The sequence below is a fragment of the Poecilia formosa genome, unplaced genomic scaffold (genome assembly GCF_000485575.1).
Source record: "Poecilia formosa unplaced genomic scaffold, Poecilia_formosa-5.1.2 Scaffold71, whole genome shotgun sequence".
NCBI classification, from domain to species: Eukaryota; Metazoa; Chordata; class Actinopteri; order Cyprinodontiformes; family Poeciliidae; genus Poecilia; species Poecilia formosa.
Genome location: NW_006800010.1, coordinates 2,273,033 through 2,292,818, shown reverse-complemented (window position 1 = coordinate 2,292,818; position 19,786 = coordinate 2,273,033). Strand labels below are relative to the sequence as shown.

The 19,786-nt window shown below is 39.1% G+C and overlaps 1 protein-coding gene across 7 annotated transcripts in view; it reads left to right on the top strand.

Annotated features, from left to right (window-relative positions):
* Nucleotides 1–19,786, top strand: part of cacnb2a (calcium channel, voltage-dependent, beta 2a) — a 63,827-nt gene that overhangs the window by 37,636 nt on the left and 6,405 nt on the right. For 4 of the 7 annotated variants that reach the window (XM_007555652.2, XM_007555657.2, XM_007555653.2 and 1 more), the window contains 8 exons: nucleotides 4,734–4,853; nucleotides 12,578–12,700; nucleotides 12,784–12,920; nucleotides 13,041–13,117; nucleotides 13,354–13,487; nucleotides 16,854–16,934; nucleotides 17,032–17,090; nucleotides 18,913–19,022. In XM_007555652.2, the coding sequence (XP_007555714.1) occupies nucleotides 4,734–4,853; nucleotides 12,578–12,700; nucleotides 12,784–12,920; nucleotides 13,041–13,117; nucleotides 13,354–13,487; nucleotides 16,854–16,934; nucleotides 17,032–17,090; nucleotides 18,913–19,022 (841 nt within the window). Of the gene's footprint in view, nucleotides 1–2,015; nucleotides 2,891–4,733; nucleotides 4,854–12,577; nucleotides 12,701–12,783; nucleotides 12,921–13,040; nucleotides 13,118–13,353; nucleotides 13,488–13,704; nucleotides 13,725–16,853; nucleotides 16,935–17,031; nucleotides 17,091–18,912; nucleotides 19,023–19,786 lie in introns of those variants that run through there. The other 3 variants (XM_007555654.2, XM_007555659.2, XM_007555655.2) reach the window with 3 other exon arrangements.

Here is a 19,786-nt window from a genome sequence, read left to right as displayed (position 1 = left end):
GTAACTTCTGTGACTGCGTCATCGTTTTCCGTCCATACCAGTTCACCATTATAAAAAAAAAACTTATTTACCCACATTTAGTTGATGTAATTTCCTTCCTCATTAGCTTGTTTAGCCAAAAGAAGCTATAATCACAGGTATTGCATTTATTGATGTGAGGACATTTATACTAAAATGAAACCTCTTTACTGATTTTACTGAGCAGCAATGATTAAGACAGAAACATCAGGTTTCTTCTGAATATTTTGACCAATGTTTCTGCAGTAGAAAATACTTTGTCTAGATATTGCCATATATTGTGCGTTATGTGTGAAATACTGCCTGTCAGATGTACATAGTTTTCACTTCTTCATTCTCCTGTCCTGATCTCTTCTGACATGAAAGCTCTCTTGTAGAATAAGAGAGCTTTTGATTAAACAATAAGTTGTGCAATCACATGAGCTGCACTCAGGTTACTTAATAATGTAATTTAGTCTTAATTTACACAAATATGTGAAACTTTTGCGGCCTTTCACAATCTTTCCTTAGTTTTACAGCATCGCCGTAAAACTCTGAACACCAGGGTGTCAAATCTTCGCTTTGGTGCAGCTGATCGATGTCAAAATCACAACAAAGTTTTCATGTCAGCAGGTAGAAAAGACTGTTCCTAAAATGTTGAGATTTGTTTTTACTTTGTCTGAGACAAAGATTTTCAGGCAAAGTAATTTTATTTCATAACGGAGTAAATTAAAGTTGTCATTTCATGTACAAGAGGTTGGCACTTTTGGTTGCATTGTTGCCTTGTAGCATGAAGATCCTGGGTTTAAATCCAAGTTGGAGATATTTCTCTCTGTACATATGTAGGCTCAGTCTGGGCACTCAGGCTTCCTCCCATAACCCAAAAACATGACTGTTAGATTAATTAGTCTGCGACGTTAAAGTAATTATGTGTGCAAACCACAATCCAATAAGTACCAGGCACCAAGTACAACATGAACTTTTTCAGATGTTGTCATTTTTTATGTGATGGAGCAACACAGAGTCGTGTTTTATTGTCACATTAAAACTTAATCTTATATTTAATCAGTAGAGTCCACTTAAGTGTAATTGAAGCTCAGTATAAACACAGCTGTTCTATGAAGGCCTCAGTGGATTTTCCTTAGAGGGCAAACAATGTCCTGACAGCAGAGCAGCACAGCAGACAAGAAGTTCAAATCATTTTATACAATTTGTCAAGGTTTGAACATATCTGAGAGCTCTGTTCCATCCATCATCTGGCGAAAAAGGGAGCATGGAAGAACGTCAAACCTTCCAAGAAATGGCCGTCCGCCCAAACTGGCAGGACACTAATCAGAGAAGCTGGCAAGAGGCAAAAAAAAAAAAAAGAAAACAATTAAGAGAAAGAAAGAAAGTACTGCCAAATTATAGAAAATGTGGAATATGGTACTCTGCTCATAAGAGAACAAAAGGAAACTTTCTCACCTAAAAGCGACATCTAGAAGAAAATTAACAATTTTACTCGCACTAAAACATGGCAGTGGCAGGATAATACTGGGGGATGCTTTTCTTCAGCAGAGTCTGGGAAGCTGGTCAGAAGTAACTGGAAGATGAATGAAGCTTAAATGCGGCTTAGTCCTAGAAGAAAACCATTTAGGCGGACAAAGTCTCAACACCAAGGCAGAAATTGACTTTCTGGAGAGAAAACGACATTAAACATGCAGCCAGAGCAACAAGGAATAATCTTTTGGTGTTTATTGGTGTCCTCGGGTGTTTATCTTAAAAAATGTTTTCTTTTTCTTCCACTCCATATCTATGCTCCTGAAATCACAGTAAAATACATTGAAGTTTGTTGTTTCAACATTAAAACCTTAAAGGAGTGTCAATACTTTTGCAAGATTGAACATGCAGCAAAGTACATTCTATATCTATTAGTGCAAAAAAAAACAAAAAAAACAAATGTATGCACTGTTGACTCATGGCCACCGTTCATACAGCACTTGCAGTTTCTAGAAATGATTGCTGCAGAGACACGAGGAGCAGATGGACTGACTGTGCGAGGAAAAAAAAGGGAGAAGAGGGGTGATGAAGAAGAAGGGTTGAGGTAGAGAAAGAAGAAATGCTGAAACGGCACAGCAGAGCTTGTAAGAAGGAGTCAGGAAGAGACACTCTGACAAGCCAAGTCACAGCGTGAGAAAGGGAGAGCTTGCACCAGCAGCAGCAGCTTCATTATCATCGGCGGGAGAGTCGGTCACATGCAGCCACATCGGGACTCTCGCAGATGAACCGTCACGCGTCGCTCGCGGAGCAGCGCGAGGAGCCAGCGACGCAGCAGGACGGGGAAGCTTGATGGAGGGGATGAGGAGCATCACTGCCACCTGACTCACTCTGGGAGTCAGCCTCAGCACCTGCAGCGGCACGCCGAGCTCTCCCTCCACCAAGGAGTCTGAGGCAGACAAAGGGGAGAGAGCTGCTGAGATTATGCGCGGGGCAGCGAGCTCCAGCGGATTCCCCATCTTTGGCAACAGCGACGGCGGCAGCAGCAGCGGGGGTAGTTGGAGCTTTGGCTCTCCAGACGACAGCAGAGCCAACTGGAGCTGCAGCAGAACAAGGAGCTACGACTCCGAAGCTATTTATTTATCCGGGGATGAAAGCAGCATTCGCAGCCCCGGCGTAAGAGGAACCAGCTGCCAATGCAGCCACAGTGTTGAATGTACCTGTAGCCAAAGCAGTGACAGCTGCTGCAAAGCTGGTGCAAAGGACACCTCAGGGGTGCAGTTTGGTGTAGTTGTAGTAGCAGCAGGGGGGGGCAGTGGCTCAGGACACTGAATGACCAGTGTGGCTCATGAAGGCCACCTGGATCCGCTTGCTGAAACGAGCCAAAGGAGGTCGAGTCAAGAGCTCCGATGCCTGCGTAAGGAGGATTTTCTACCGTTCGTGTCGTGAAAGTTGCTTCTGTGCATGCACTCGTGTGTAATTCATGGAGTCTGTGCTTTCCCCGTGCGTCCATCGCCAACGCGAAGTGTTGGGGTTCAGCGTGGCGGTGTTGTGACAATGAGAAGTTGTGTGTTGGTATTAGTTATGGCTGTCACATTCTGGGCAGAGCTCCAGATCACCTCCATGCGGCCCACTGGGACGGCTGCTCATGATCACGTCTCTTATTTAACGGTGACACTTGAGGGAGGCCAGGTGCGCTCACCTGCATCTTTCGCAACCAAACGTACCTCGCAAGCAGTAAATTTCATTTCACTTGAGTGTGGCATCGTAACCTTGAGCAGGTGTTAAACTGCCGCTAATTGCTTTACTAATCAAATCTGATCAGTAAGACTGGATCTGTTTGTTTTTTATTTACCTCTTCTCCTCTGTAGCAAAGTGGGGAACATGAAAGACATTCAGATGATTGATGAGCAGCAGGGTTTTGCGTAAGATGGAGGGCGTGAATTTGACCCACCTTGTTCCGTCTAGAACAACAGCACCTCCTGGGTTGTCTCTTTTGCACAAGTCAGATGGTGCGAGTGAAGAGGATGAGGTGGTATGATCTCGGTTTGGGAATTCTAATCATGCACAGATTGAGGGGAGGCTATTTTTAACTCAGACAGCAGAGTGTAATGGTGCAGTGAGATGAATGAAAGACCTTGTGTGAGTGGCTGCCACAGGAACGTGCAGGTAGGGATAAAAGGTGCACCGACTCCGCTGGATGAAAGACGAGCTGCTTTTTTTCGCGGTGCTTGATGACTGTCTTAGAAAAAATGAAGGGGTGTTCCTCATTCACAAACGGAAACTCTGTGGCACATTAATAGGACGATTCCATTCATATTTAAGTGTTTACACAAACCTTGAAATAAATTAATAATCTAGTGCAGAAGCGTAACGTCACACAAGAACGTTTAGAAACATACAGCTGTTGATTTGAATAAATGTAATTCACTGGGGGGGGGGGAAATCTCCCTTTAAGAAATAAATCACTAGTGCAGGAAGGTTGTGAATTTTTCTTTGAAGAACTCTTATTTGTCAATAAGAAAATAAATTGTGTACCATAACATTTTACAATGTTGGAGCATAAAGTGAGATGGATCTTTGAGTCATGACTCTGATCAGATGCTCCTCTCTTCTACTCACTTTATGGATTTTCTTTTGGATTTAGGTCTAGGAGTCTTAAATTCTTCAATTATTTCAATGTTATCTCTCAGAAAGCCTAGTTAAGGTTTTTAATACCATGTCTTAAAATGTGTATCATCAGCTATTGCTGTTTTTTTTTTTTAATTACCTTTTTTAGATTTAAAAATACTGCCACTATTTTACAATAATACATTAGTGTATTTTATTTCAGGGCGTTTAAATTGGGTATTGGAAGTGTAAAAGCACTGCCCTTCCATGCCATTATCAAAAATATACCAAATTGTTCGTACTTGCAGTTAAGAATTCACAGATATGAAAATTTAGGCTGGTATTTGAAATTAATATTGCTATTATAGCAGATATCTTAAGCAGATACTTACAGGCAAACAGATGGGTGTGTAGATGATAACTTTTAATCTGATTTTTTTTTTTCTGCAGTGGATTAATTAAAAACAGACACATTCAATAAAAGTTGACTTATTTCTGTAACTCAATCGACAAAACGAAATATGTGTATTCTTCATGTGTCTCTTAAAGCCTCCAAGGTTTTCAAAAATACTTCTATTGTTCCCAAACTGTGAGTTCGTCTTTGTTCAGTTGTAGTCGTTGCTGAGGTGCCGCTGTTTGTGTCTCCACAGGGTTCGGCCGACTCTTACACCAGCCGTCCATCAGACTCCGATGTTTCCCTTGAGGAGGACAAGGAGGCAGCGCGCAGAGAGGCAGAGCGACAGGCTCAGGCACAGCTCGACAAAGCCAAGGTTGGATTCTTTAAGCCAGGGATCGGAAGCTCACTTTCCCTTGTTTACCTGGCAACGTCAAATAGCACTTAAAGGGTCACTTTGAATGACTTAAAAAGCATTCTGAAAATGTTTTTTGTGCGATCTCAACTTTACAAAAGCAAAAAAAAGTTTCTGCTCCGTTATGTGGAATGTGTTTCTTGTTTACTACACAAAAACAGTGCAAAAGCTTCATGAAACAAATATATGTAAGAAATGTGTATATCCTTATTGGTTCTGTTGGATTTGAGAGGAAAAAGTGGCTGCCAGATACTTAGAGTTAAATGCATTTTATGAAATGATCAAATGTAACCCATCTCTATAAAATCAGAGAAGACTTCAGCATTGGCCATAAAGAGGCAACTGGCCGTCCATCTGGGTAGAGTTATAATGTCATCGCCAAACAATTTGAATTCCATCATTCCATCTTAAAGCAGATTATTCATGAATGGAAACCATTTAGGGTAGGTTCCAATCTGCATCTTAAACTTTACCCATAGATGCGCATGGTCATAAAAAGTCCTAAGTCTGATCAGTAGGCTTTAAATTGGATTTAGCAAAGTCCCACATATAACTATTAATTCTGGAGTTTGGAATATGTAACAATTCTGACATAAATATGCTGATGTTTTATGATAGTGTAAAAGAAGGCATGTTTATGGACATCACTTTAAATCGTGACATCACTTCTTTACTGAAGGTCTGGTACCATTTGATTTGATTTGGTGGTCGACTCCCCCTAGTGGTCTGGAGCACCTCCATTCTGTGGAGCAGCATTTCATACTTGCTGTTGTTTTGGCACTTTCTCTTGTGCTACTATTTCTTGTGGCTGCAGTATTTTGTCTGTGGTTGTAACATTTCTTTCTGTGTTTGCATCAATTTTTGGTTTCTTTGGGGAAAAAAAAATTGTCATGTATAAAATTAGCCCTCCAATGTGCTTTCTGCCTAAGGTGGTTCATGGGGTGCACTTAGTTTTCACAGTTTTTTCCTATTGACTTCACCTCTGTTTAACACATAGTGATAGCATAACATCTGAGGTAGTTTTTGTAAACTTTTGGATAGATTTATGTAATTCTAGAAGCCTGTTGAAGACCAGATAATTTTTTTTTGCATAATTTGAAACATAATCCTTGAATTTAAAGAGGATGTGGTGGAGGGTTTTATTACAAAATGCAAGTTATGTTGATGGTAATTAACAAAAGTAAGACCTTGCAAGAAATGCCTCTATAAGTATAAAAATATAAATGTGTGTTTGCAGATAAAATTGGTTTATTTTGTTTGATTAAGTGATGGCAGGCATCACTCAAACTATGATGTAAACTTTACATGGATCTGTTTGTTGTTACAAAGCTGAGTCCACTTCCTTTCTAGAATTCCTCTGAAAGTCCTCCATGTTACTCAGTTTGCTCCATTTAGACTTTAGTTAGGTGGATTATGCATCGCACTTTGTGTCAAATGGATCCAACCGAACTTAAAGTAAACCTTTTGTTATTGAACCTCTCGTAGCTTTGAGGTAACTCTAAGTTAAAGCTTTTTTTTTTTTTATGGATTTCCAAAGAAGCAGGATGTTGGAGTAGAGTTCAGCTGGTCATATGAAGTGGTCCTTCTCGGTCCTTCTCCTTCTCACTGATGTGAGAGGTAAGGGGCCTCAGAGGTCTTGGCGTCACTGTTTGTCAGAGCTATAAGCCTCGCCTGATCTGCTCTCGGCCGCAATTAGCAACACATAAACAAACACACACATGACAGAGTGCACTCGCCTTTTGCGCAACAGGAATTCCAATCAGAGCCCACTTCCACGGAATCACTGAAATGCTCTGATGAGATGCAAGTCTTTGATCTGCAAAAATAATTTTGCTGTGCGTCTTGCTCTCTCTTCCGGCCCACTGGACGGCTCATGGTGTTACATTTTTCACATTAATTCAAGCGACTGTCTGAGAAATGTTTGTGTTGTCTTTCATCGGGTGTTTAGTGTCTGTAACAGCTAGTTAAGCTTTTGGCTATCCATTCATTCAGGCAGACATTTTCCTCCTGCGCTTCGTCTCAGAGTAGCTCCTAGCTGGCAGAGACGGATCATTCCTGCAGATCTGTGTCGTTATTTTCCAGAGTCGCCCTCTCTAGCACACTAATTAAAATGATAAGTTGACTTTATAGATAACCTGGCATAGATTACCCCCGCTGGCATTTTACATGACAGATGAGTGGTAAAAAATAGCTTCTGGTGGTCTGGCCAGCAGAGAGAGACAGACCAGGCTGAGGTCAGAGGAAGTGCAGACTCTCTGACTGTGAGCTTTTATGTGCAGAAAGTCACACTCGCTTCCCTTCAACTACAAATCCGTAAGGATTTAGGAAAGATTGGATACTGCCAATGACTATATTTTATTCCTGACATGCATGAATGAAACCAAACCAAAATGGGCTCCTCCTAATGGTTTTTTACGTCATAATCAGTAAATGCGCTACTTTTAAATTAACTAATCCACTGAAAAGGAAATGAAGGAAAGTACATTGTAAGTTGAGTGATTTGCTGAAAAAAATACAAATAATTTTAAAACATAAGCATAAAAAAGATTCCCTGATTGCATAAAAAAAAAAAAAACTTGCTGTAGGGAACTTGTTGCAATTATTAGTGACTAAACCTCCATATTCCACATGGATTATAATAGAGGGATTTATGATAAATTAGTTAAATGACTGCATTGCTATGTCCTCATTTGTATGTTACTTTGCATTAAGCCTCTGTCAAATGCACAAACATAATTAAAAACAGTGTATTATGCTAAACTCTTGCTGCAAATTCAACCGTTAAGTGAGCACTGTTTTTTCCCTCCAGCTATCACCTTATTACAGCAGAATTCACCTACGGTAGGCGTGTAACCTTGCAGCACAGCAGAGGACACTTAAAGGCACGAGTTAGAAACTACTAAAAGAACACAGGAAAGACTCTTAAGTTTCAACAGGTTCTCTGTTTGCAGATTGGTCAGAAGTTATTTTGTTTCATGCCCACACTAAGACAAATAAATGGCACAGAAGAGGGCATTTTTCAACACTGAGTCTATTTTTACTCCTTTTTTGATATCTGAGTGTCTCTAGCTAAACTTGGACTGCATTTGACCTCATAACCTTATTTATGAAACTAACATAAAACTGAAAACATTTAAGCTCCGCCCCCTCCCAACTCGAATCAAGACTTTCTGACCACGGCACAAATCAAAGGCAAAGTAAGCTGAATTTCTTCATAGTTCAGGATATTTTCTGATGTTTTCTGACATTTCATGATACCTCCGTCAGTGTGCAAAGGAGGTCACATGACACAGTGATAATCACTAATCATTTTCTTTTTGTTTCTAATCAGTTCTGGCAGTGTATGATATTTCCTGAGCAGAGCTGATTAATTAGCACTGTGAGCACACGAGCATGACTTCACAATATGTTTTAAAAAACATATTGTTTATAAAACTTACATATTACAGCTTTAAGACTTTGAAACGCTGCAGTTTTAACTCTGTAATTCACAGATCAGTAGGTACATATTGCTTTGGTGGTTCTAATGCTATTGAAGATCGCCGTTTTAAACGAGTAAACACACAGAGAAATTATTAAATGTTGGAAATAAAACAGTCGCTCTGCAGCTGTGCAGGAAAATCAGAAGAGTAAATACCTGACGACTCGAAGGGCCCGGTCGATATACTCAAGCAACCTTGGAGAATTATAGAACAATCTTCCCATTATGGAATAATAAAAGTTATTATGGTGCCATATAATAATGGATGCTACAGACTGGGAGTACAGCCTGAGGCCGGTTGCACAGGGCTGTGGAGAAATCATTTCAAATCGATCCACAACATTCAAGGTGAAACAATGTTGGGTTGTTGATTTATAGTGCGTGGCCCAGTGTGTGTGTGTGTGTGCGCATGTGTGTGTGCTAGTCTTGGAAAGCTGTGGTATGTAAAATGTAAATCAGCCACAGCAAAGGCAAGTGTTCACTCAGCTGGTGAAAAATACATGTGAGGTGATATTAGATCAAGCATTGTGGGTTGTTTCCAACTCTCACAGAGTTCCTAGTTAAAGTTTAATCGGCTATGCTGCGTCTCATTCTCAGTTCCTTTTTCCTTTTTTCCTATCGAGTTGTTTTCCTTGTTTTTCATCCTCATTACTGTTTGGGGTTTTTTTGCACCCTGTACAGCCTCCATAACGAAGGCTTGTGTTTTGTAAGAAGCAGCGTGGTTCTGATATGTCTCCGTTCAGAAGTCTGCAGTACATGTCTCGTTTGAACCGTTCAGTCATCAGCGATGTACCTGAGCGTGTGTGCGCATGATTGCCTCCGGGTTCTAATATGTCCCGATAAAGCCAAGTCAAGCTGAGCATAAGGACGGGAGAAAGGAAAGACGCAGCTGTCTGTGAAATGAATGAAACGGCATAAATTTGTAATGGACTTCACAACTTCATTCAGTGTACGCAACGCCAAGGACTCTCTGTCCTTCAAGACATCCAGCATTTCATATTTTTAACTGGGTGTTTTAGGGGAAGCACATTTGCATACATTAGACTAAAAATATCACTCCGCTGAATATTTACATTGTTATCTGCATGAAGGGAATCATTTCGTAGGCGGTTATTAATTAGCCATCACTATCATTTTAAGCTGGTTGTTTTCCAATGAGCCTGACAATTATTCTACAGTGCTGGGATTCAATAAGCATTACCAGCAGTTTCCTGCAAATGCAGCAGGAACAAAATCCTAACCGTCCGAATTTATATAAATCAAATGAGTCTTCCCACCTACGGTAGATTTTGTATTGTCCCAACAAGCCTTTTTTTTATATTACTCTCTGCTTGAAAACTCAGTAGCTCTAAAGTGCAATAAAAATAACATCAAGTTTCACCAGTGGTAAATGGGGTGTGCATTAGTATTGTTCTTGTGACCCATCACCAATGACATTCGGGACGTTGTTGTCTCTCTGAGCTAAGATTTATCTACATATATCTGACTCAGTGCTTGCAGATACACTTCATTATGCTTCTCCTCATGCTGTTTCCATGTGAAGCAGTTTGCTAAAATGTTAGGACAGGGTTGCTGTGTTTAATCTTTGTTTTCATATGACTCATTGATAATTTGGCTCTTTCAATGCAGCTACAGTTAACCAGGGGTAGAAAGAAAGCCAACAGAAAGCTTTTCCCGCATCAGACTCTTGTTCTCTTGCTTTATAAACTTAGCATTGTTCTTTGCATATGTTTGTTTTCCCGTCAGTGTGCAAAGGAGGTCACATGACACAAACAGACTGGAAGGTGCAGCAACCATCAGTGTGGACAGGGGGTGGAAAAAGTACTTACATGAATGAAGTATTTGTTTGCCTAATCGAACAAAGAACTTTGAAATAAAATGGTCTCCTGATTTTCACATAATAGCAAGTGAACATAATCAGAAATTCATACATTGAATATCTTTATATTTCTGTCTTTAACTCTGGATCATCCAGAGAATTTCGGACCGGTTACACTTCCGAATGATTCATAGGTCACATTTAATTGGCCAAATAAATTAGGATTTCTAAAGTGCCTTGAATTGAATTGAATTGGAATTGAGAAGAAAGCCAGACTCCAAAGACTAAGATACAAACGCCTTTTATAAAATGTCTTTTCAAAGTGGTGCCTGTCATTTTCATTTTAGTTCATCATTTTTATTTAAGTGTATTAGCTTTTCTCTTTGAATGTACACTGTCCTAAAAAAAATCACATCACATTAAATCATCAGCTCCAATATCTAAATATCTAATCTTTTTTCATATATTGATAAGTGGGAACAAAAATCATCAGACAAATGATATGTCCAAATATGTTAGGAAAACCTGCAGGCTATCATGGAGTGTCCTATTTGTTTTTGCCTAACTCTAACCTGCACTAAGAATGATGTATAGGCATAGATGGTCAGGATTGATCTTTTGCAAGTGCAATATATTATAGCTTAGACCTTCTAGTCTGTTGTTCGAATCTCGGTTTCATCTAATCAGAGAAGCAATCAGTGCAGCTTTAAAAGGACAGCACAACATATTTTGACTCTTACTACAGGGCGAGATATTTTCATCTGTTCTTCTATGTTTCTCATGGAGTTTTGCTATAGGGCTAACGCTGTGGTGAATTTTATCTCTGTTTTCCTGTTTTGTTTTTTGGTTGCCTAGAGAAAATCAGATTGCGGTCCAGCAGGGGAGATTTGAGTGCACTTTGAAAGCATTTTTCAAAATCTGTGTAGAGTCCAGCTGAATTATAGCCTCAAAGCTCTGATCCGGTGGGTTCATTTTGGTGTCCTGGTTGGATACTGCACATCACGGCTCTCTCTTTTTATCTGCAGGTAAATATTTAGCATGTGAGGGTGCAGCTGGGGGATTATTTTAAGCTGCATCCTCGTGCATTCTGTTTGTTTTTTTCCAGTTGACTTTTATCCAGCTTTTTGCTCTGTCAAAGGCTGAGCAAATGTAATCTGGTTGAGGGCATGACCATGCTGCCAACTGTTGCAGCCACTGCCGCCAGACTGGCTCCAAGATTATGTCCAAAAGCATTTTATGTAACTCTTAAAGGAATGTGTGCCTCAATTTGATATTTTAGCGTGACCAAAGTAATACCAAATCTTAATTATCGTGCAGGAAGAGGAGATGTGTGTTCTTGCAGCAAAGTAATCGGCGGTGAAAAGGTGCTCCCATCACCCCTCGCAGTCTTCCAGAAATATTTCATTAGATCTTGCTTTATCGTAATGATTATGTGTCCAAAAGAGGAAAGGCAGCAGTTATCAGACAGGAAGGTCATTATTGAGCCTGCGGTCGTAAAGATTGTTAAATTGATTTATGAAGCATTTGCACAAGAGCTGTTTGTGCTTTTTATAAGTGTAAGACAAGAGTGCTGCTTTACAAAAAGGTGTGGAAACATTGATCGGCTGACAGGCTGTATGTGAATTACAATAGAAATGGGAAACTCGTCGCAGAGACAGCGACTGCAGTCAAACCATTTTTGGGGAGAAGTCCAGATGAATCAGAACTTGCACAGATCTCTTACCCAAACATATTTTTACATCTGTAAAAACGAAAATTTCAACTCGCTAGTAATGGCAGCCATTAAACTGGGATGAGATGGGTGAAACTGTTCGAAAAATGTGGTTAATTAGAGTTAACTTACGATTTAAAGGGGTTAGGTTACTTTTTCCACATAGGAATAGGTTTATTTGGTATTTTCTTTCACTCTTGATAAATAAAATCCAATTTTAAAAGCTGTTTTTTATTATTATTGTTATTTTATTAAAATTGTTTTTGTCTGTTTGCATTACTTTGATGTTTTGAACTATTTAAGAAATCCGCAAGTTCTTTGTTGATGGCTACAAAACCTGTGGATTAGCAGCTACAACTTTCCAAGAGATATTTAACCAAATATTTCTGGGAATGCATAAATTTGAGTTTGTACTTACAATATTGATTCTGTGTGGATTGCTATTAAAAATGTAAGCTTTTTCACTCGATTCTTGGTTGTTCCATGTTGTAATATACCTCCACCTTGGAAAAGAAACAGTTCAATTGTGTCAATGAAGCTCAAAATTCCTATGACATTTGTGATGATGATGATGATTTTATCTTAACGTCCCACCAGAAATGTTTCTTTGTCAAATCAAGAGTTTGTTTGATTTGACATTTCTGTCTTTCTTTCCATTTTGTTCCCTCTGGTAGACCAAACCAGTTGCATTTGCTGTCCGCACAAATGTCAGCTACAGCCCAAGTCATGACGACGACGTACCTGTGCCCGGCATGGCTATCTCCTTCGACGCTAAGGACTTCCTTCATGTCAAAGAGGTGAGCTGTTACTGTTAAAGTTGACATTTAAGAAGCTGATATTAGGGATGCTCCTCATACCTTTAAGTGTATTGTTCTGGCAGAAATTCAACAACGACTGGTGGATAGGACGTCTAGTGAAAGAAGGCTGTGAAATTGGCTTCATTCCCAGTCCGGTGAAGCTGGAAAACACTCGCATCCTCCAGGAGCAGAGAGCCAAACAGGGCAAGTTCCACTCCAGGTATTACCAACCTGTTCGTCTCTGTCATTTTTGTTTGGCTATGAAATCCGTTACAATGAGCAAAAACTGTTTCCGCTCTAGTTTTTTTCTGGCTTAAACAACACAATTTTGCGGTTTCAGCAAACTGGGAGCAAACTCATCGTCTAGTTTAGGTGAAGTGGTTCCTAACTCAAGGAAATCTACTCCTCCTTCATCTGGTAAGTAGCATTGTGGAAACATTTTATTTTTTGTTCATTTTTAACCAACCTATAACAACTGAAATCTAACTGAAGGCAAAGGGAAAATTTTCTAGCAATATGTATGTACATATATGTATTTTTCTATGCTTCATTTTACTCTCTCTGTAGTAAATCCATTCTGCGCTACATTCAGTGTGACCCGTCAGTTGTGATTACCTCTGTGTGACGTTGCTCTTGTCTGTCTGTGTCGGTAGCTGTTGACATAGACGCCACAGGTTTAGACCCAGAAGAAAATGAGCTCCCAGTCAACCTGCGCTCCCCTAAAGCCAGTCCAAACACTGTTATATCACCCCTAGCAAAAGAGAAACGAATGCCCTTCTTTAAGAAGGTAAACTCTAGAGCTCCGCACTGCCTCTTCTTCTTCTCTGCCCGCCGGCACGGCTCCGTCTAAAAAAAAAACGCCTGTGGCCCCTCGGCTTCACACAGCGCCCTCGCTCGTTTGTCAAGCACCAGTGTCCCTGTCGTCCCGCGATGTGCACTCCACTGTTAGCATGCCTGCCTGATCTTAACCTCTCTCTCTTTCCCTTTCTTCTGGCTAATCACAGCTAAGCAGAAGCAGAAGTCGGTAAGTTTTGGTGTTCAGACCAACAAGACAGCAGGGTCTGAGGAGGAATCTTCTGATCTGTTTAAACTCTGCCTTTCCTAAGCAAGAGGCTTCACCTCTTTACTAACTTCCTGCCCTTCTCATTGGTCCCACAAACCTCTCTGTGTGTGTTGACGTTTGTATGTGATGTTGTAATCCTGACTTACTGGGACCTCAATGTGAGCGGTTTTTCACTAAGACTCAGAGTAGGCACCATAATGTTTTTAGTTTATATCACTATTTGTAGGACTAATACTTTAAAAAAAAAAAATGTAGCACATTTTTATCTCACCGTGCAATGTAATCAATTTCTGAACTGGCGGTTGAACCTTACGGAGCTTAACTGAAAACGTCACTTATGGCTCTATACATTGTTCATTCACAGCCAAAATGAGGATGAAGTAACATTACAACTAAACTTGGTATTGTACGACAGATGGGAGGAGAAAAAAATATTAAGAGAAAATTATGTTGCTTCAGGGGCTAAATAAGAGAGAATTTAGAAAAGCTTGACTTGGTTTGTCCGATCATAATTTTTATTTATTTTTTACCAAAACTCTGAAATTGCATCTTTTCTAAAATGTCAAACTTGTTCTGTAGTCTGTCAAAGACATCGATAAGAATGGATTCAGACAACATTCCAGTGAGCGTGGCATTTTCAGTTTGACGAAAAGCCATGTTTCACATCATCACATTGTATTACAAGGATTAACTTCGTCCCACCAGACGTATTTGAGCAGAAGCACATTGTTCAATAATAGCCCTGCTCTAGCCAATGGCAGTGTTCATCAGTTCCCACAGCGTAGTGACGTGAGAAAACATTCAGAAGTGGGTCGATGAGTAAGAGAGGGTGATGGACTGCAAGACAAAAGTCATAATAAATCCACTGAAACACTTATTAGAACAACATATAAGGTTGAGAGAGGGACATCAGCGTCAGGGGTGACGGAGAACATGACTGGCTGATGAATGAAAAATCCTTTAGATTAGGTTCCTGTTTGTCAGCTGGCTGCCCCCAGAGTTCATGTTGAGTCACGGACCGTTTTTTCTTCAGGGAATAGAGGATTTTAGTGTTTATCTGGTGCTTTTCAACATGAAACATCCCATTTAAGTTTAAAAACTTAAACTGTCTTTGAAGAATACATAAATGGAGAAGTAGATCAGCAGTGGCCCATTGGCTTTAAAAGGTTATAGGGATTTATTTAGTGTATAAGATTGGATAATGGGGATTTTCAAGGCTTGGACAGGAATGATTTTTTTTTTATGATTTCAGATGTTATTTCTTATACCTTATCTAGAAACAGTGTCCAAAGTGTGGCCCATTAGACATATGTGAGCTGTAAAAATTTGACCTGCCAGTGCAGGCGGTTGATGTGGATTTACACTATTTATTTTGGACAAGACTTTCACTTTCACTGCATACAGTGGAAAATTTTGGGCAGGACACAAATTGTTCTTCTTTTAAGAACAATTAACCTCATATTTTGATTATAATCTAGTTTCACTTTAAATGGGACATCTGACTCTCAATCAAATGCAGGGTTGACTGAGTCCGTTCACTAAACCTGGATTAATACAGCAAGCATCTTCTGAAATAGTTACTTGTAGTTATCATATCACATCACTGCTGCGGAAAATAGACAAATAAGGTTTTCTTAAGCAAATACATGGAAAAGAATTAATTTAGATTCTGTGACGACATGACATAACGCTTGGACACTACTGATCTAAAGATATAAAGTAAAATTCTAATTTACCTTATTAATTGTTTTGAGCCCATGTTAGATACAATCACACATATTGTTATTATAAAATTATAAAAAGGTCAGCTTTGCAGCTTTTTGGCTTATACATTCTTTTAGTTCAGAGTTCAATTTGAGCATGTTATTCTTTTCTTTCTGTTAGATGGCAAACAAATCATTAACATATTTTTTTTTGGTTTTACAAAAGCAAAATAAAATAAATAAAAATCACAGTGCTTCAAATTGTGCTTCAAATAATCTAATTAGGATAATTCAGTCCAAATTTGGTGTCAAGTCTAATTGTGGTAAACTTTAAAGTTTGTATGTCAAAAAGAAAATCTCTGAAACATCCCATTAATACTACGTCGTATAAGAAACTAACTTCAGTATTGGGTGGTTTCCAGATCTAGGGATGATAAAATATTCTAAATGAAGTAAAATTGAAATTGGATCATCCTCCTTCTTGTTGACCTTAAAAATTAGTTCCTGTTATTTTTCTTTAATAACAAAATCACACCAGCAGTTCACAAAGTGTAACTCAAGAATTTGTCGTCATTTTAAGAGACACACTTGAGTTTTAAGTGAATATTAATTCCTTTTAATACTTTTCTTAGATCTTCATATGGGGCTCCTATGTGAAAGAAAGTTGAAGTGGTTTTAACGAGAACAGAAAATATCAAACAAAGGGTTTTATTTATTCACTGAAATAACTTCAGCTTAGCAAAAAATCATTTCAGTTCATATTTTAATGGAGTTTAAGTCTCCAGCGTTTGCTGATTTCTATTCAGAGAGAGAATTCCAACAGATTACTCCATCTGACATTTGCAAACTAAGTAAATTATGTACAATAACCAGATAATGGACTGAAAGACTTTACTAAATATAGTGGATATCTGCCGTGATATCAGTGCTGAATGCTGATCTGAAACTCCTCAGACTGAGATCCCAGCTTGTCCCAACAGTGAGCTTGTTTTTCTAGCTGTGTCCTCTGTTGATCTTCTGTCTCCGACTAACCGTCCCTGTACGATGACCTTCTCCTTTTTTTTTTTTCTTTTTTTTTTGTAGTGACATGGACCATGACACATGCGATACGATCCGTCTCAAGATTCCTTTGAGTTTATTCAATTTTTGCTTATAGTGGTCTCTTTTTATATACTCCAAAACCACTAACATTGTTAAAACTTGAGTTAACTGGCTAATTGTGTTAGACATCAAAGCCTGCTTGTGTTGCGATGGGCTCAACGGGACATACGGTGTCATGGTTCTGTAAAGTTCTAGCATTTTTAAATATATGTTCCTTACAAGTTCAAGTGTTTGTGTCTGTCGTTTTATTAAAAACTGAGTTTCTCCTTTGTCCGTTTTTTTTAAGACGGAACACATTCCTCCATACGACGTTGTGCCTTCCATGCGGCCCGTAGTTCTGGTTGGACCGTCTCTGAAGGGCTACGAGGTGCAGCAAATTTTTTTGCGTTTTAAAACTTTGACACGTCCACCGTGAGCAAACTGTAACTTTCGGTCACCACCTCTCGCCAATCTCCTGTCAACAGGTGACGGACATGATGCAAAAAGCACTGTTTGACTTCCTGAAACACCGATTTGAGGGAAGGTGAGTGCGCTGAAGTTAAAAAACACAAGTTTCTCATCCCACTTCCTTCCTGAATTCTTTCTCTCTCCATGTCAATAGGCTGGTATTTATCTGTCCCCTGAGGTTAGAGAAGGGAGTGTGTTACACGTTTGCTTGGCCTGGAGATGTGTGCTGCTGCTTTAAATAGGTCCTCTCCATGTCCTTAATAGGCCATAATGAGCCCTGGAGCAGAGCTGGGTTCTTTTTATTCAATGCTGAAGCCATGGAAGTTACTTGAGATCCACTCAGGCTGTCAGCAGCAGCAAAGAACATTGCTCATTTGATTGTAATCTGATAATAGGGTGTTTTTGCCCTCAGTCTTTACTTAGTTGGCACTTATTTTCTCACTTGTCCTTAAATGCAATGAGGTTATACGTGATACTCATCTGTAACCTATAGGTTAACATATAAATTACCAGGGATAACGTGTGACCCCCAAGGGAGACAAATGGAAAGTGGACTAACCCTATAAATACTTTTAAAAGAGCATTTTAACAATACAAGTCTTATTCATACGCCTGTGCTTTTATACAGCAATAGGTATGTAACTAAGGGTTGAGTCTTGCCAAACGGCCCTTCAACGTATCGTGGGGAAAACTGGTGTCAAACTCACAGCTGCTGATTACCAGACAACTGAAACATGTGGATATCATATTGTTTATTAACATGTAAAATATTGTCCCACACATTTCACATGTGAAAATTTAACTCTATAGTAATGTGAAAACTTCCCACAATTCCGCTCATGTTTGGATATTGTATTTTGTAGTACTATGTAAAGTACATTTCTATGTGTTTCTTCATGTGACAATCATTTTGTGTAGTGACGTGAAACACTTGTTACGTAAATACATTTCCACAGATGTTTTACATGTGAAAATTGCATCACGTAGTGAAGTGTAAAAACTTAAAATGTGGGATGAATTTCTATGCGTTTCATGTTTGGAGTTGATTTTGTATAATAACATGTTAAATGTATAATATCTCTGTCCACGTGTAGAAACATTTCCCCACTGTTTTCACATGTGGAATTTGTGATACTAGCATGTGTGTGCACAAGTGTTAAAAGTTACACACATTTTACATTTGTGTAATAATGTTGCCAGAAATGTTGTGGTTTAATACTCTTCTTGTCCAGGAGCAAGAAGAGTATTCACTTTACTGGCCATTCACTAAATCTTAAACTGAAATAAAAACTATTCAAGGAATTTAGCTTCTTTTTTTTTTCTTTCCAAATCAAACACAGATTAGTTCCTTGATCATCTGTTCTGCTTTTCAGCCGTCTTGTTTGTTTTACGGTGAGCCGAATAGTTTCTCAGAAATCACTAAAAGAGGTATCTGCTTTCCTTTCAATATAACTGAGCATGATGGAATTTGGTTGGTGCTGCTCAAAGCAGCGAAAAGAATAAATGTGTTTGACATGTGATCGTTATGAGGCAGGTTTTTCTTCTTTTTTTAATGACGTTGGCTCACCTGACTGAGGTTTTGCAGACATTCATTTCTGTGCAAATCTGTTAAGGTTTTAGCACAGCATTTCAAAGGGCGTTAAATGAGGAGACGTGTTGTTTTTTTTGTTTTTGTTTTTTTTTTATCATTATTATTATGATTAAAACTTTGCGTACTTAAGTCATTCCCAGGTTTTGGACCACTAACAGTTGCTTGCTGAAAGTTTATGTTCTACCACCATCTTTTTGTTGCTTAACATTGTATGCCGCATTTCTAATTACATATATATGCATATGTACTTTTTTTTTTTTTGGTCGTGTCAGATTGATCCAATAAACTCCATCCTTCTCTTTTTCAGAATTTCAATCACTCGTGTCACGGCGGATATCTCGCTTGCCAAGCGCTCGGTTCTGAACAATCCCAGCAAGCACGCCATCATCGAGCGCTCCAACACGCGATCCAACTTGGGTAAGTTTGCTCTAAATCAGCCTGGGAACATCTGGGTTCCCTGATTCATAATGTTTTCAAGGAGAACAGTTGACGCAAACGCGGAAGGAAACAATTATAGAAACTCTTGACAACGATAACGATGACTCCCAAAAGCTCTCTGTGGCCTTTGCTGGCCTCGCTTTGTTGGGGAATGAAAGATTGGGTGTAGAGGAACGATAACGAGCACCACAGCTGCTCTGATATGACTTATGTTGATTAGAGTTTAGATGTGATTAGAATGAAAGGGATTCCTGAGCAAAATAAAGGCGACAAAGGCTAATCTTGACTATTTATCACCAGAATCATCAGTCAGCAGCTACGGCAGCACTAGGAGTCCCTGCCAAAGTGAATAATGAAAGTAAAACATGCTATTATATCATTTGTACTTAAGGATCTCGTCATTTAAGAGAGTTACCGCACTGTATGATGATGATTTAGTCTGTTTCTTGTTGTTTTTTCTACTCTAATTGTTTTTTTTTTTTCGCTAAACATAGCAGAACAGATACTTAGAGCAAATGATTGTGCTTTCTTTATATTTGATGAGTCCCACATGAGACCTATTGAATCAGTTCACTCACAAAAATATCCCTCTCTTTATGAAATAATTGAATAGAATATGATGGTTGAAAGAAGATCACTGGAAGATTAGAGCAGTTATTTGTGGACAACGTCTTATTGAAAACGAGTGGAAATTATTTTTCTGCTTTGGTTGTTTTGTCGGGAAAATGACACTGAATGAATTG